An 18,214-nucleotide genomic window follows, 5' to 3' on the forward strand; every position below is an offset into this window, starting at 1 on the left:
ATTTAAAGCAGACAGAAAAAACTTCATGAAATTAGGTATCTATTTTCACCTACAGAACAGAAATTTCATATGTCTCCAACAACCATGGGAGGAAGAAATGACATGAGTGGTTGGGGTGGAGCTGGGGGAAGAGGAGTCTTGATGGCTTCTGGCTGTGCTTTGGTCTGGATCACTAGGCAGGCAGTGCTACTGCCACCTACCACAAGGAAAATGGACAGCTGCAGTCTGAGCCTGGGGAGGTCATGCTGATTTCCTAGGGACAGTCCACTGGGAACCCAGTGTGTTAAATCTGAAGTTATGGGTAGGGCAGGAGACAGATGAAGACTCCAAAGTCCCAAAACTCCAGAGATGCAAAACCAGACGGTGCCCCAACACAAGGCAGCTTAGGAGGGGGTTAAAGTGATACCAGTCTCTTCCACTCACTCTAGCAATGTAGGGGCGGAGGCTAGCCATTACATTTGGGCAGGGAATTGCAGGGCTAATGTTGCTGGCAGAAGAAGGCCTGGCAATGACTAGAGAGTCTAGTCTATGCAAGGGGGAAGCATGATGATCAACAAATTAAGGCAAACAAAGGGCTGGGCCTTTGCACAAGATCAAACCAACTTCAGGGGGAGTAAAAAAAGAGAGCTAGCCTGCTAAGGAGTTAAGACTCTAAGGCAAGAAGTTCAGGGTGAGACAAACGGTAAGTCACAGAAACCAAGTAGAAAAAAAAAAAAAAAAGAAACCAAGTAGAAGTGATAAAACGTGTGACCATCAGGGAGGTGACCAACGACAGATTTGAAACCAAGGCAAAACCAGTAGGGACCTAAGTAACACATGAAGCCAGGGTGAAGCAACAAAATGTAAGCCACAAGGAGAGAAAAAGGGAAGAAAGTCACCTTATCTTCATAACTAAACATGGACTTTACGCTCCTAAGATACAGGTCAGCCAGAAACTGTCTGCCAGGAGGCTTAATTTGATCCAATTTGCAAAAGTTCTACCAGCTTCTAATAAATAAGTAAACTCACTCCACTTAGTTCTACCATTATGACTTCTCATAGGTGTCACATGCCTAAAAAGCCATGCTTGTGCGTTTTTCAGATGTTTCCTGGTATTTCCAGTCCAGTGGACGCTAAGAGAGGTAGTGCTTTCTGGAGCCTAGGAGCTCTTACTGCTGTTTGTGGTCCCTTGCCTCTGTCCTAAGAGTTGGGCCAGCCATGCTGGCTGCTCCCTCACCAATCCATCTAGGTGCTTCCCTAACCTTTGCAAAGCTGCAAAATCTTTGCATAGCAGCTACTGTGATTCTTTGTGCACTTCTGGAGAAATTCAACTTCACTTGCAGTTCTAACTCACTGAACTGATCCTCTGAAGCCCAAATGAATTTATGGTGGAGGAAAGACACAAATTAATCAGCCATCTGACCCAATCAGACTTTATTTTTTTCTGGTGCTGCTTTCTGCATGTTAGGCAAAGGGCTCCATTACTGAGTCATACTCCCAGCTTGAACTTCTGGTTTTCTGGTGGTTTATTGGAGATAAGAGTCTCATGGACTTTCTTGTCCAGACTGGCTTTGAACTGGGATCCTCAGATCTCAACCTCCTGAGTAGCTAGGATTACATGTGCCTGGCTCCATTCAGACATTTTAAGGAGCAAATGGAGACACAAGAAAGGGGAAAGTGAAAAGCTTCTCTCTCTTGTTGTTAGAACAAAAAGACACAGAATAGCAGCCCAGCCTCTACTTCTCTGCACAGGCTTTTATATACATCTATGCATTTTGCCATACAACGCCAGTTTTTCAATTGCCCGATATTTTCAAACTTCTGGGGATATTCTGCAAATAGATTTTGAATTATTTTTAAAATGAAGCCAAGTATGGCACACGTCTATAATTCTAGCATTCAGAAAAGCAGCCTGGGCTACACAGTGAGATACTATCTCAAGCACACACAGATGAAAGAAGTTTGAGAACAATATTTTCCAATCTTCTACTTCAAAATGCCACTTTCACCTTCACTGCTTCCAAGACTAATCGCTCATTCATCATGCTAAAAACTATCAAGTAAGCTGGGTGTAGTAGCTAACACCTGAATCTTAGTTTCTTGGGTGGCAGAGATCAGCGGTTCAAGGCCAACCAAGGCCTAAGAGTATGTGAGATTCATCCCATTCAATGGCTAAACAGAGTGGGCCAAGCCTGTCATCCCAGCTACCAGGAAAGCAAAAAGGCTGGGTGTATGCACCTGTCATCTCCAGTAATACAGAAAATACAAGGAGGAGGACGAAAGCCCCATGTAGGGCATAAGAGACCCTATCTTAAAAATAACCAAGATAAAAAGGGCTTTGAAAGCATAGCTTACATGCCTCACTTAGCATTTACAAGGCCCTGAATCCCAAATTCCATGCCCAGTACTGCAAAAAAAAAAAAAAATGTATCAAGTACTGTCTACATTTAGTTGATTTGTGTAAAGCACTTGCAATAAACAGCATATAGAAATTATTATTTTAAAATGTTAGCTATTAGCCTACCAAAAAATATGCATTAGAGGTTAGAGGCCTTTCCTGAATAACATATGCCTTAGAAACATGCCTATCCAAGCTCTTCATGGTGGTGGCTGTGAAGGTGCTCCATTCTCTACAACATGTGAACAGCTACATTTCTGAGTCAATGAGTCCAGATGTATTTTGAACTGAGAAATAGATATTTGTACTGAATGAGGCAGGGTTGGGGACTCTAGGAAGTTCATTCAGAAGACAGACATTACCTGTTCTCATTGGCATTTCTGCCTTTAAATTACTAAGGTGATTAGCAAAGGGTCTAAATTTCTGAATTAATATTTTACAGTCCTACTTTCAAAGGAGGATTTAATATTGTGAAATTACAGCCTCATTTGTGAAATACTACCTTATTTTTGTATATTCTCTCAAACTTAAGCTAACTTCATAACATAAAGGAGGAAAGTCCTATGCTCACTCTACAAAGAAAATGAGGCCCAGAGAAGTTAAAAGACTTACCCCAGGTCACACAGCAAGCTGGTAGCAGAACGCAATAGAACTCAGATCCCTGGGTCCAGGACTCTTTCCATTATACTAAGCTACCTCCCATATGACACAATGAAACTGGAAAAGAAAATATTTCATGGGCCTGACCTGACTAATTCCACTACTTTTCTAGCTCCTAATACCTTTCTTTCACAGGGTTGTCTCCTCCAGGTATTTTCCATACAAAAGCATTCTTTTGGTATGCATATACTATACTAGTATTTTCTCAAAGAACATCTTATGTGACAAAGGCAAAATACAAGGGAAGATGACACAGAACAGGGTTAAATACAAGATCTGAAGTTAAAGATCTGAGCCTGAGTGAGGTGCCAATGGTTTACACTTGTAATCCTAGCTAATCAAAAGGTTGAAGATTTGAGGAGCATAGTATGGTTCAAAGCTAGAATAGGAAGAAAACTCCATGAGACTCTCATCTCCCATTATCCAGTAAAAAGCTGAAAACAGAGATATGGCTCAAGTGGTAGAGCACTAGCCTCAAGCCAAAAAGCAAAGGGGCAGTGCTTAGGCTTTGAGTTCAAACCCTGGTACCAGCACAAAAAAAAGATCTGAGCTTGCTAACTTTGCCACTGGATACCACATAAGAATCTGACTTCCTCACCTATGAGTGAAAAGATAACAACCTAAATTGCTTCATGAATTGCTGTAAATATCAAACTGCATAATCTATGGTAAGTTCATAAATTGAACAACTGTTTCACAGAAATGGTGGTGTTGCTATTTTTAAGAAATGTATAGATTCGGCAAAGTCAATACTCAAAGCAATGATGAATATCTGAAGATCAATTGAGATTATCTGCAGCCACCTAGTGAAAGTTCTTCCAAGACAAAATGAGGAATTAGTGACACAGTGGGGATGCAGGACACAGGAAGTGAAGATTTCTCAGAAGGTAGCATGACACAGCAAAAAAAAGTGCCATACTACAGACTAGGGTTCCAGTTCTAAGGCTGTCACAATGACTCTGGGCAAACAATTCTTCCTCACTGACCACAATCTTCTGTCTATAAACATGCCAAGTCTGTGTCAAGTCTCTTCCACATCTAAAACTATGATTACTGAATTTATCTTACAGCATAAAAATTATACTCTAAAATTATAGGTTTGCCACAAAGGAAAGACAGCAAAATCATTTCCTGACCCAACGTCCAACCTGTAAAGAAAAATGATAGCAATTCCTCTTTTTCTTTCTGGTAGTACTGGGGATCAAACCCAGAGCCTTGTGCATTCTAGGCAAATGTTTTTCACTACATCCATGGCCCAGAAACAAATGGTTTTACAAAAACTACTACTTACTTGCTAGATCTTGGAACGACCATTTCAGCTAATGTTTCATACTGCTTAATCCAGTCATTGTGGTTTAACCTGCAGAGAAGGAATAGTAAGCACTGGAAAAGAAAAACAATTACTATTTCTAGCCCCATCCAGGAAGAGAAAAAAATACAGGACAAATAAGAAATTTAGATAGAGTAAAATACACCCCATATATGGAGTAAAAACTTCAAACTTTCTAATGAGAATAAATTTCAAAAACAGAGTAAGATAGGAAGTACAAATCACCACTCGTATGGCCATTGTCTCAAAAGAGACAAATCCTAGAATTGAAATGGAAAGGAAACAAAACTCAGTATATATTTTATACTTTCTATTCTATGGCTGATAAGTACTACACCTGAAACACTACAACCTGTTCACAGGACACTGGTTTCTGGAGGTGTGGCGAGGTAACTATGTTTGGGATGCAAAATAAGGTGTGTTTGAGTGTAAACATAAAGACTAATATAGTCTTTGTGGACCATAATAAAGAATAATTTATTATGTAAGGTAAGCTACATAAGTCAATTCCAAGATACAGAAATGTTCTGGTTTTAAACAAAATTGAACTAGACAAAAATATGGGCAAATATTATTTTCTGACAAGATATTAAAGCACAGGTATGCGGAAATTCCTCATTAAGAACCAATGCTCCAATACAGCAGGGAAGAGTTTTATATTTAAATATAAAACTAAACTTTCAGAGCCATACCCTGAGTTTCAAGTCTTTCTCTATGTGCAAAGAAAAACAGAAAAGCCACGGGCTGGGATGTTGGCTCAGTGGTAGAGCTCTTGCCTTGCATGCCTTGAGGCCCTGGGTTTGATTCCTCAGCACCACATAAGCAGAAAAAAAAAATGCCAGAAGTGGCACTGTGGCTCAAGTGGTAGAGTGCTTGCCTTGAGCTGAAGAGCTGAGGGACAGCGCCCAGGCCCAGAGTTCAGGCCCCACGACCAGACCAAAAAAAAATAGAAAAGCCTGCATACTACAACAAATCAGATAACATTACAGCCATTGGGAATTCCACGGAGGTACATTCCCTCCCTTCTCTAGGAACCACTGTTTTCGAGTATTCCCAATCTAACTAGATAAACATGCAGAGCAAGGTAAGAAAAGCTCCATGCAATATCACTCTGAAAAGATTCCAAGTTTCTCATCTCAGCTGGGATTCCCCAAGGATTCCAATACCAAGACTTCAGTGTAAGAAGTGAAATCATTAACAGTGCTACACATAATTCTGATCTTCCTCCTATTAGCCAAAGATTTCATTTTACCACTAGCTATGATCAAGTAGTAATTAATATGGAAAGCCTATTCAAAATGAGATTTAAAAGAGTTATCTAATCCAGGGGTCAGCAAATTATTCCCATAATAGAACCTGTTTGGCAAATAGTTTTACCGAAACAAAGCCATATATTCTTGCTTGTCTGGGCTGCTTCAACTCTAACAACAAATTTGACATAATAGAGTTGAGTAGTTGTGATAGAGTTCAGATAGCTAGCAAAGCCTAAACTACTATCTGGCCCTTTTTGGGGGGATAGGAGGAGGGGGGTGAGGGGAAGATAAGTGTCCCTAATCCAATCTATTCTTTGTTTTTTACAGGGCTTAAATCCATCTAACTAGTCAGAAAGGTTTTTTTAGAAAAGCAAACCCCAAGTACTTTTCTATTTCAAGAAATCCAAAACCTGACTCTAAGAAAATAAAATAGTAACTTAATATTTAATTTTTTTTTTTTTGGTCGGTTGTGGGCCTTGAACTCTGTCTTGAACGCTGTCCCTCAGCTCTTCAGCTCAAGGCTAGCGCTCTACCACTTGAGCTACAGTGCCACTTTCAGTACTTAATTTTTTGTTTTCGGTTTTTTTTTGGGTCCGGTCATGGGGCCTTCAGCTCAAGGCTAGCGCTCTACCACTTGAGCCACAGCGCCACTTCCAGCTTTTTTCTCTTTGCTTATGTGGTGCTGAGGAATCGAACCCAGGGCCTCAGGCATGCAAGGCAAGCACTCTACCACTGAGCCACCTTCCCAGCCCAGTATTTAATTTTTTAATGAGTCAACTCTACCAATCTCAATTTAAAACCAGTGTCTCTATTACCAGATTATGAACTAAATTCTATTGTGTGTGCCACATGAGTTAATGTTGGTTGACAGATAAATGACAAGGTTATACTCTCTATACTTCAGTTTTATAGTAAAACAGACACTAACATTTTTCTTCTATTTTAACAAATAAATCTTTTTTAATAGAAAGACTTACTTGGGAACTACTACCAGTAATGTGACAAGATACTCTGAATCAAGAACAAAGTCATCCTTCTTCACAATTTCTGCCAGACTTCTCGTTAGCAAACTTCCTCTGAAGAGTAAGAAAAAAAAATCATTTGGTGAATAGTTATGCTTTTCTATAACACAAGTCTTCACTTGTGTTAGACTAATCCTATTTATGCATGCTACATATATATCTCAAGGCAATGGTTAGCCTTGGTTAACACTTTGCCAAATATATTCCATCTCTGTAACCACAGAGATGTCAACATTTATCAAGATCCAGTGTCTACCTTTGTGTTTGCTTTATTATAACTCAGTTTTCCTGATTACATGTAGTATTGACTAGGAAAGTGCTATTTATTAGATCAAAGTCTATTTCAATGTATTATGTCATCTAAGCATAACCTTTTAGTTTTCTTCCCTCTCTCTGGCTATCATTTGATTCTGGGCAATTTTCCATTTTTTAACCTAGTAATCAGCTCTTTCAAACCAGTCTTCATTTGGTCCTCCAGTAATGATATGCCCCTAGTAAAAATGACTTGTTCTGTTTGTATACTGATAATCTGCAATCAAGTTCCCCTCTAGGCTATGCAAATACAAGTTGAATAGGTATATACTTCAAACATTGGTAATAGTCATACAAGGAGATCAGCTAAAACAAGGGTATCCTATTTTAATAATACCTAATGTGAAAAATCTAAACCTGGAAAACAGAAAGAATAATTTTATATCATAAAAGGATATTTTTACAGAATTCTTAGCAGCAGGTAATTGTTGTATAGTTAATATTCTGACTGAATCTAAAATTATTAACTTTCAAGAGGAGGGGTCCAGAAGAGGGGTGAGAGACGAATGAGAGAGGAAGGACGGGCAAATGAAATCCTAACAGTCAATGTATATGTGTGAAAATGGAACTTGGAAATGTATGGAGATGAATGAGGTTGAGACATGGGGGAGAATTATGAAAGGGGTGACACTCATCAAGATACATTGTGCTCATAGACTGACATGTTGAAATCAAACTACTTTGTAAACTACTTAATAATAATAAAAATAAAATGAATAATTTTATAAGTTTTCAGAAAAATATCAAATATAGAAAATGGTAAGCCAGAACTCAGTTCACAATTACTTAAGAAACAAGAACAATAAATCAATCTCAAAATGTTTTATCTGAATTCTATAAACTTATATTAGTAAGCTTCCTTTATGAAATAAAAACTTCATTTTGGTTAGGGAAACAGCATAATTTAGAACTTACAAAACACCAACACGACTTCATCCAGTACATGTTATTGTATACTTTGTTATACTTAATAGTCATATATACTTGAGATGCTTACGCATTCTTTCGCTCCAAATTCTGAAGATTCCCTTTCAGGTTATTGTATGCAGATGCTCGAGACTTTAGGTCATTATCAATCTGAGTTACGCCCTTCAGAAAAGAAAAAGAAAAACAGGTCTAAGTCTGCTTCTATTAACACAATTAAAATAGATACCAAACTTTAATTTGCACAAAAAATGCCAATACTTCCTGATGTGAGAATTTTCTGCAATTGGTACAGAAGATCAATATAACAATAAGAGAAGAATCAGAAACACATGTAGTGTCTACACAAGTACTGTATCCATATATACCTAAGTACCAGTTATCTCTTTGGATAGCTAATAAATCTTTACTAGATTCTAATTTCCTGTCCTATAAAATCTAACTTAACCTTAAAATTTACATAAATAATAATAGAATTTGAAAATCTCTTCTTGAAAAATTGTTGATCTAAGCCAGGTGTCGGGGGCTCACACCTGTAATCCTGGCTTGAGACCAAAGGGCCATGGTTTAAAGACAGCTGGAGCAGGAAAGCTCTTGAGACTCTTATCTCCAGTTTACTACCCAAAAAAGCTGCAAGTAGAGCTACGGCTCAAAGAGTAGAGATCTAGTCTTGAGCAAAAAAGCTCAAGAGAAGTACCCAGGCCATGAGTTCAAGCCTCAGGACTGACACAAAAACAAAAAAGCTTGATGTAATATTGAAATTAGCCATGTAAGCAAGCAAACCATACAATTTTGATCATCTATATGTGATTATAACATTTTTCCCTATCTAAAGTTACAGTCGAGATACTTCTGATTTCTATCTGTGACACATACTTAAGCTGCTTGTCAAAAACCTAAAAAGTACCAGATGCTGATGGCTCATACCTGTAATCCCTAGGGGTGAGATATGAGGATGATGGTTGGAAGCCAATCTGGGCAGAAAAGTCAGTGAGACTTTTACCTCCAATTAACCACAAGAAAACCAGAAAAGCCAGGTGCCAGTGGCTCACACCTGTAATCCTAGCTACTCAGGAGGCTGAGATCTGAGGATTGCGGTTCAAAGCCAGCCTGGGCAGAAAAGTCTGTGAGACTCTTATCTCCAATAAACCACTAGAAAACCGGAAGTGGCACTATGGCTTAAGTGGTAGAGTGCTCACCTTGGGCTGAAGAGCCCAGGGACAGCGCCCAGGCCCACAGTTCAAGCCCCATGACCGACAAAATAAAATAAAATAAAGCCAGTATAAATTAATGTGTCCCATCCATCTCAATTTTTGTCTTACCTTGCCAATTATTTCAGAAATATTTTTCAGAGACTGCTTGATTGGATATTTGGCCATATCCCACTGGAATCTTGTTATGTAAGTAACCAAGTCAACTGAAATAAGGAAATAAATTAATTATTGAATAGAAGCAGTAGCATTGTTAAGAGTTATTTTTTCTAGCAGAGTAATACGCTTTAATGTTCAAATTGGTAATGAAAAAAATTAGTAAAGATATCAGTTCTCAAGATTGTTAGGGAAGTTACATTAAATAACATGGATTTATCAAAATTTTTAATATTTTTTTTTTGGGTCCAGTCGTGGGGCCTGAACTCTGGGCCTGGGCACTGTCCCTCAGCTCTTCAGCTCAAGGCTAGCGTCTACCACTTGAGCCACAGCGCCACTTCCGGCTTTTTCCTTTTTGCTTATGTGGTGCTGAGGAATCGCACCCCAGGGCCTCATGCATGCAAGGCAAGCGTTCTACCACTAAGCCACCTTCCCAGCCCCCAAAATTTTAATCTTATAATCTCTCCTCAACTCAAAATTTTATGTAGACAATGTTCCTTCTGGTTTGATGATTGAATAAATAGAATATGTTCACATCTATGATAAGCCTCATATGTAGGACAAAAATATAAATATTAAGAAATTACTTCAAAGTGTCTTTTCCATATATTTAATTTGTTCTTTCCTTGACAACTTTACCTGTACTCCCACAACTCAGGAGGCTGAGGCAAGAAGATCAAAAGTATGAAGCCTCTAAGCTATACAGTGAATGCAAAGTCAACCTATACAATTTTGATAATCTATACGTGAAAATGCTATACTTTATAACATTTTTCACATTTAAAGATATAGTAAAGATTACTTCTGATTTCTATCTGTGACATATACATAGCTGCTATATAGTGAGACCTTGTCTCAAAATACCAAGGGTTGGCTGGGTGCCGGTGGCTCACACCTGGATTCTAGAACATCTGAGGATCCCAGTTTGAAGCCATCCCAGGCAGGAAAGTCCCTGAGACTCTTATTTCCAATTAATCACAGAAAAAGCCAGAAGTGGCACTGTGGCTCAAATGGTAAAGTGCTAGCTTTGAGCAGAAAGGAGTTCAGAGACTGTGCCCAGGTCCAGAGTTCAAGCTGAGGACTTAACCAAAAAAAAAAAAAAGAAAGAAAGAAAGAAAAAAGACCTAATTTAAAATGAAGCAAATGCTAAAGTGATATTTCAGAAGAAAAGAAATCTAAGTAAAACTCACAATGAGGTCAAAGCCATCTTTATAAAGCTATTAATACATGGATCAAATTCTAGTAACTATTAGCTTCTAGCCGAAGAAACAGAAATGTCAGAAGTCCATTTTTATAAGTATTAAGAAAAGCCATTATTTGAGTTTGAGGGGAAAGAACCATAACTCTGAAATAAAATCAGTAATTCAATTCTAAGACTTTAGTAGTCAGATGCTGTTAAACAGAAAAGCTAGAGATGATAGCTGATATATATCTGGATTAATGCTCAGATATGCAACTTAGAAACTTACATAAAAGTTAGCAAACAGAATCTAGACAGAGGTAAAGCCCTAATACTGCTCTTATGGAAGACCTGACTTCATCTCATAAGCAACATTAAACATAATGTAAGGGATGGGAAGGTAGCTCAGTGGTAGAGTACTTGCCTTGTAGGCATGAGGCCTTGGGTTCGATTCCTCAGCACCTCATAACCAGAAAAAGCCGGAAGTAGCGCTGTGCCTCAAGTGGTAGAGCGCTAGCTAGCCAGCCTTGAGCTGAAGAGCTGAGGGCCAGCGTCCAGGCCCAGAGTTCAAGCCCCACGACCGACAAAAAAAAAAAAACCCACAAAAACCATAATGTAAGATTATCTTATGTGAAATTATGTTTTAGGGGCGGACTGGGAATGGTTATAGTATCACCAAACTCAATAATATCAATAACTATTAATGGCTTTCTGTTGTATTTAACAAAATCTTTACATACAGATTATTTTCACATCTTTTATTCTTATAGCTAAGTCATTTACTTTATACAAGTTAAAAATAATAAAATCATGAAACATTAGCTTACCTCCATTGGCCAACAGATTCTCCTGAACTTTATCTTTACTATCCTCTAATACATCAGCCATGTATTGAGCCACTTTCTTAACCACGCTGGGGAGCAAAAGAACAAATCATCATTTTCAAGAAAAAGACCTATATTCCATGTTATGCAATGAACATGGCAGACAAACATAAATTTGAATATATATACCTATATGCAGACACACATACTATATTTCCACACAAATATTATAAGTAGAAGACATGGGTCCTACCTTATATAACATGTTAAAGACAAAATGGACCAAAATTTTGTTATACACAAAAATCAAATGTCTAATGGTAGTTTTAAAAATGCATAATGAGTGTGTTTGTGACTTTAACTATCACTATCCCACAATAATGAAAAATTTATGTAACCAATCACAATTAAAAAATTGCTTAAAAAAAGATACATGTAATGTGTTTATTAGCCTAGAAAGGAAGGGGTAGGATGCTAAGGGGAAATGATCAGAATATTTCATGAAACAGTTTGTATATTACATACCAAGAAACTGGCTAATGCAAGGGTCAAGGACAGAGGAGGAGGTAGGGAGCTAGCTTTTGCAGCAGAACCATGCCTTCACTTAGGATAGATGGGATCAGACCAGCAACAGACATCAGCAATTGTCATGAAGATCACAGTCCTACATTATTTATTCAATTTATTCATGAGTAACTACAGAAGCTATGCTATAGAAGAAAGCTTAGTGCAGAAATTACCTGGGTCTGACCTTGTCAATCCTTTCACTTTGTAAGTTAAGATACTAAGATAAAGAGGATTCGTGACTTATCCAATGTCACAACAATTAAAGGCAGACCTCTGAGAAGAAACATGGTATCCTGACTCTGGAGTTCAGTGCCATTTTCCCCATCCCATGCCTGCCTGTAGGCCTGGTGGAATTCAAAATTATACAAAACAAAATCACTACCTTCACATTGCTTGCAATCTAACTGGAGAGGTACCAAGATACACAAATGAGTAACTACAAAGAAATCTGAGGTAAGTGTCAGTTGAGACTATCAGGTTACAAAGAAGCACACAGAGAAAAGCAATCATTTCCTGCTGCTATAATCAAGAAAACTTAGTATAGCAGTTCAGGAGCAAGGGCAAGGAAGGATGGCAAGAGTTTATTTTTCCCATACAATCATGGGAAGAAAGTACACTCTTGCCAAAAAACATCATCTGAGTCAAGATAAGGAGATACAGAAATGCCTGGGCATTCAGAAGATGGAGGAGGTTGGGACTCTGTTAGAAACTGTGCAAGGCTGACTGCACATAGCTAGCCTCTATGTTAACGCTAGACAAAAATGCAGGATGGAAAACATGCTATAGGAATAATATGTTCAATGACTCAAAGGGAAAAAAACCAGAAAACCTGTAAAAGTATAAACCGAATCAGAAAGGGCCAGAAAATGTTAGAAGGAGCAAACTTAAATGACAGTCTTAGGTTGAGTGATTCCAAATGAAGAAAGTAGAATAATGTAAGAACCAATGACATAAACCCTAAGTCTTAAATACATTTAACCTGAGATTTGTAGCCACACAGTCTCCCTATGCATTGCTCTAAAAATATTAATGTCATATCACCTCAAAAATCTGCTCTAATGCTTAAAGTGTTTAGAAACTATACACTAGGGCTGGGATGTAGCTCAGTGGCAAAGCGCTTGCCTAGCAAGTGCAACGTCCTGGGTTCGATCCCCCAGTACCAAAAAAGAAAAGACAGTTAAAAAAAGAAACTATTGGGGGCTGGGAAGGTGGCTCAGTGGTAGAGCACTTGCCTTGCATGCCTGAGGCCCTGGGTTCGATTCCCCAGCACCACATAAGCAAAAAGAAAAAAAAAGCCGGAAGTGGCGCTGTGGATCAAGTGGTAGAGAGCTAGCCTTGAGCTGAAGAGCTGAGGGACAGCGCCCAGGCCCAGAGTTCAGGCCCCACGACCTGACCCCCAAAAACAAAAAACAAAAAAAAAAAAGAAAGAAAGAAAAAAAAAGAAACTATATACTATGATTTACTCTACATACCACTTGATCAGTCTTTAAAAGATGAAACATTTAAATCACTAAGCTACCATCTGTCAATTCTACCCAGGTCTAACCACAGATTTTCAAGTTTCCCATCTCAGGTAGAATAAAGACAAGCTTATAGAGCAACACAGATAAGCCAACAAACTGCACAGGTAACTCTCTCTATTCACCATGCTCTCTACATTTGCCCTAAATACTTTTCAGATTCCTCTCTAAAACCCTTTAGCTAACATAAACTATACTCAGAACATCCCACTGAAAAGTTGAAGACCAGCAGACAGCCAACAGGATGATTAACAAAGGCCATATATAATGCTGATAATTACATTCTCAGGAACTTCCTTTCTGGTTGATGGTTTTTTTTTTTTTTTGGTCGGTTGTGGGGCTTGAACTCTGGGCCTGAGCTCAAGGCAAGTGCTCTGCCACTTGAGCCACAGCGCCACTTCCAGTTTTCTGGTGGTTTATTGGAGATAAGAGTTTCACAGTTTTCCTGCCCAGGCTGGCTTTGAACCATGATCCTCAGATCTCAGCCTCCTGAGTAGCTAGGATTACAGGTGTGAGCCACCGGCGCCTGGCTGGAACTTCCTTTCTTAAGTGTCTCTTTGGTTGTCATGACCTGAAACTATGAAGAATGACACAGAAGGGATCTCAGAGAGGATAATCACCTCAGGACTGGTAACTAAAAGCCAGTAACCAAAAGCCTATAATCATGTTGCAGTTGTAACTCAATGGTAGAGCACATACTTATTAGCAGGCTCAAAGTCCTGGGTTCGATCCCCAGGAGTAAATAAACCTTAAAACTTATAATAAACAAAAAACAAAAAACGAGACTACTCTTTCCATCAATTAGTCTTTGAGTATATCTTGAATACATTTCACTATATTTATAATAATTCATAATTATTTGCTCCAATTGAATACATAGAATTATAACCCTAAAAGTAATTTGTTCTATATCCTTCATTCTTTCTTTTCCATTCTATTTGGCCAAATACCTAGACTTATTTGAAGGTTTCAATATCAGTTGACTACTAAAACTGTCTCCTACAAGGCCTACTCACCTCCATTATTAAAGGCCATCAATGTAACATTTTAAGTCTGTTTGCTTTTTCACTCCATGTTATTTTGAAAGATCTCTCTCTGCAATCCTGATCTCAGCTGCCTCTGCCAGATCAGTTGCTTTGTGGTAGCTCTATAAATTCAGATGTGTTTAACAACATACACAGGCATGTTTCCAGAAAACATTCCCCTGTAATCAAGGCTATTGTTTTTAAACTTTAAGCAAACTTCAAGTAATTTCTAAATCCTCCAAAATTCTGCATTTTATAAACCACACTTATTTACATAGGTCATACTTTAAAGCTCTGTATTCCAAAAATCAATGAGATTCTAAACTGATTCCACCAATGTATCAAACTTCAGAATTTTATGCCTATACACAGCACAATAAAAGTGACAGAACCCATAGTTTAAAAAAACTTTGCTGGGCTGGGAAGGTGGCTCAGTGGTAGAGCCCTTGCCTTGCATGTTCAAGGCTCTGGGTTCGATTCCTCAGCACCACATAAGCAAAAAGAAAAAAGCCGGAAGTGGCGCTGTGGCTCAAGTGGTAGAGTGCTAGCCTTGAGCTGAAGAGCTAAGGGACAGCGCCCAGGCCCAGAGTTCTGGCCCCACGACCGGACCAAAAAAAAAACAACAAAAAACTTTGCTAACTGAATTTTCAAGACAAAACCATCACATCTTCAAACAAATGGAATGAATCAAGACAATACTGTTAGATTGGCAATGCTTCTTTGTTGATCCACAGACTGAACATAATCCTCATAAAATTCACATACTGTGATTCTAAAATTCATATGGCAATGCAAGGACTCCACAGTGGCCAAGTAAACAGTGAAGAAACAATGAAGTTGGAGAACTCACACTCTGATTCTAAAACTTGCTAAAAAGCCACAATAACCAAGATAATGAAGCCAGCTGGTGGCTGATGCCTGAAATCCTAGCTACTCAGACGGTAGAGATCTGGGGATCCTGGTTGAAAGCCAGCTCAGGCAGAAAAGTCTATGAGATTCTTATCTCCAATTAACCACCAGAAAACCGGAAGTGGAGTTGTGGCTCAAAGTGGTAGAGTGTTGGCCTTGAGTGAAAGAGCTCAGGGACATCCCCCAGGCCCTGAGTTCAAGCCCCATGACCAACAACAACAACAAAAGAAAAATCAAGATAATATATAGGCAAAAGTATAAACATACAAATAAAACAGCTATAAGTATAAAAATAAACCATCACATTATATTCAACTAATTTTCAGCAGGGGGGTCAAAACAATTCAGTGGCAAAATCACATCACATGGTGCTGGGACAAGATATCCAAAAGCAAAAGAATGAAGTTGGGCCAGATGTTGTGGCACACACCTATAACTATAATCCCAACATTCTGAAATAGAAATCAAATATACAATGGGATACTACCTCATTCACGTGAGCCTGGCTAAAAAAAAAATAAACAAAAAACAAAGAACAAAAAATACCAATAGTAACTAAGTGTTTCTAAGAAGTAGAAAAGTTAGAACACTTAAACATTAATGGTGAAAATATTAAGTAGTATAACCATTTGAAGAGCAGTTCTGCAATTCTTCAAAGCAACCAAATGATCTAGAAATTCCACTCTCAGACACATATTAAAAACAAAGAAAACCTTAGAAGCACCCCCCCCCAAAAAAAAAACCCATGTATACAATGTTCATAGCAGCATTATTCATATTAGTCAAGGAGCAAAAATAAATAAATGTCCATCGACTGATGAATGGATTCATAAATGTGATAAATCTATGCAATGGATTAATACTTGGTAATAGTGAAATTTAACAGAATTTTATTTGGTTGTGTTAAAAAAAAAATGAGTAAGGACAGATGCTAGTGGCTCATGCCTGTAATCCTAGCTATTCAGGAGGCTGAGATCTGAGGATCACGGTTTAAAGCCAGCCCAGGCAGGAAAGTCCGTGAGACTCTTATCGCCAATTAACCACCAGAAAACTGGAAGTGGAGCTGTGGCTCAAGTGGTAGAGTGCTTGTCTTGAGCTGAAGAGCGCAGGGACAGCACGCAAGCCCAGAGTTCAAGCCCTATGACTGACAAATAATAAATAAATAAAATATGAGTAAGTGTGGTAGCACAGAACTGTAATCCCAGCATTTAGCACATGGGAGGCTAAAGCAGGAGTAAGGAGGAAGGTTTAAAGCCAGCCTGGCTTACCTGGTAAGATCATGTCCAGGACAAAAAAAAAAGGGAAAAGAAATGAGATGTTGATATACAGCATGGGTAAAATTTGAAAATACTATGTGCTAAATAAAAGAACCAGTCAAATGAGACCATGTATTATCTCCACTTATATGAAAGCAGCAGCAGGATAGGGAAATCTGTAGTGTCAGAAAGTGGATAGTGGGTGTTGGGGGATAAGTGTCTACTTATCAGAAACAATTTTTGAGGGGAAAATTGATAAAAATGTTCTAAAGCCATAGTTCCGTTTGCACATTGCTGTGAATATACTAAAAATAACAATAACTGAGCACCAGTGGCTCATACCTGTAATCCTAGCTACTCAGGAGGCTGACATCTGAGGATTGCAGTTCAAAGCCAGCTGAGGCAGGAAAGGCCACGAGACTCTGATCTCAAGTTAAACAACAAAAAAGCTGAAAGTATAGCTACAGCTTAAGAGGTAGAGTGCTAACCCTGAACGAAAAAGTTCAAAGACAGTGTTCAGGCCCTAAAATCAAGCCCCAGGACTAGCATCAAAAAAAGTATTAAAAAAGAATACCACTATTTTCACACTTCAAACTGGTAGATTTAAGTATATAAAAATTGTACCTTCACAAAACTGTCTTACAAAGAACATAGTAATCATTTTCTAAAACCATTCCAATAAACAAAGTATACATTGATAATAAAACCAATGCTCAGGTGGCCTGATAATAGTGTCTCATTTTGCTCTACTCCATGCATGTAAGTAATTACCCTTCTACAAATGCATCCAGTTTAGCCAGTTCATCCGACAAGCCAACCAAAACATCCAGAGTGCCAACCTAGAAGGGAAATAGAGAATTTTATTAAACCTCCATCTCTCTTTCCTTCTTCCTATTTTTGAGACAGGGTCTAATTATGTAGCCCAGACTGGCTTTAACCTCAAGCTCTTCCTACCTCCACATCCTGTCATCATGTCTGGTTCATTTTATTTTTTAAAAAAGATGATACATCTTCATTTGAAATGTTCACAAATCATTCTCCGCATTTTACTTCCTAAAGTAACAGTGTAGCAAAAGATGTTTGCTAAATATTTCAATCTTTTTAAATATATGAGGTAATTCTCTATTCATGGGTAAGTACCACTAAGGACTTGTCTAGGGAGGTCTGTGTTTATAATGTCCAGTGATAATGGGTCATTTGAATCCTGCTTTACAACATTGGTTCTTGAGCAGGTCTGTGGGTATATATCAGAGGATCTGTAGCTGAACTGTATGCAAATAATTGTGTTTTGGAGAAAAATTCTGTCCCCAAAGAGTTCACGATGCCAAACTATACCAAAAATAAGTAATTTCAAGTATTCTTTAATTTTATATATGCTACATATGACTGTTTCAAAAATAGCAAATGGGGGCTGGGGGTTTAGCCCAGCGGAAGGGCGCCCACCCGGCACATGCAAGGCCTTGGGTTCGGTCCTCAGCCCTGGAAAAAAAAAGAGCTAGAAAACTAGCAAATGTAAACACCACCATCTTTCCCATTCTTTACAAAAGCATATCAACTGATTCCTGGCAACCTGTTAAGGACAGATTAGGAGCTGGAGGAATGGCTCAGTGGTAGAGTGCCTACCTTGCAAACATAGAGCCCTGAATTCAAATCCTGATATAGTCTCCCCCAAAAAGGCTACTTGATTA

At 38.5% G+C, this 18,214-nt stretch overlaps 1 protein-coding gene across 1 annotated transcript in view; it reads right to left on the reverse strand.

Annotated features, from left to right (window-relative positions):
* The window catches only part of Atp6v1c1 (ATPase H+ transporting V1 subunit C1), a 45,641-nt gene that overhangs the window by 12,452 nt on the left and 14,975 nt on the right, over window positions 1–18,214 (reverse strand). Inside the window, exons 3-8 of the mRNA XM_042672961.1 lie at window positions 17,298–17,365; window positions 11,253–11,338; window positions 9,201–9,295; window positions 7,952–8,043; window positions 6,598–6,696; window positions 4,329–4,397 (exon numbers count right to left, since the gene is read on the reverse strand). Of these exons, the coding sequence (XP_042528895.1) occupies window positions 4,329–4,397; window positions 6,598–6,696; window positions 7,952–8,043; window positions 9,201–9,295; window positions 11,253–11,338; window positions 17,298–17,365 (509 nt within the window). The remainder of the gene's footprint in view (window positions 1–4,328; window positions 4,398–6,597; window positions 6,697–7,951; window positions 8,044–9,200; window positions 9,296–11,252; window positions 11,339–17,297; window positions 17,366–18,214) is intronic.

Source organism: Dipodomys spectabilis, unplaced genomic scaffold (genome assembly GCF_019054845.1).
Source record: "Dipodomys spectabilis isolate Male_0828 unplaced genomic scaffold, ASM1905484v1 ptg000783l, whole genome shotgun sequence".
Classification (NCBI taxonomy): Eukaryota; Metazoa; Chordata; class Mammalia; order Rodentia; family Heteromyidae; genus Dipodomys; species Dipodomys spectabilis.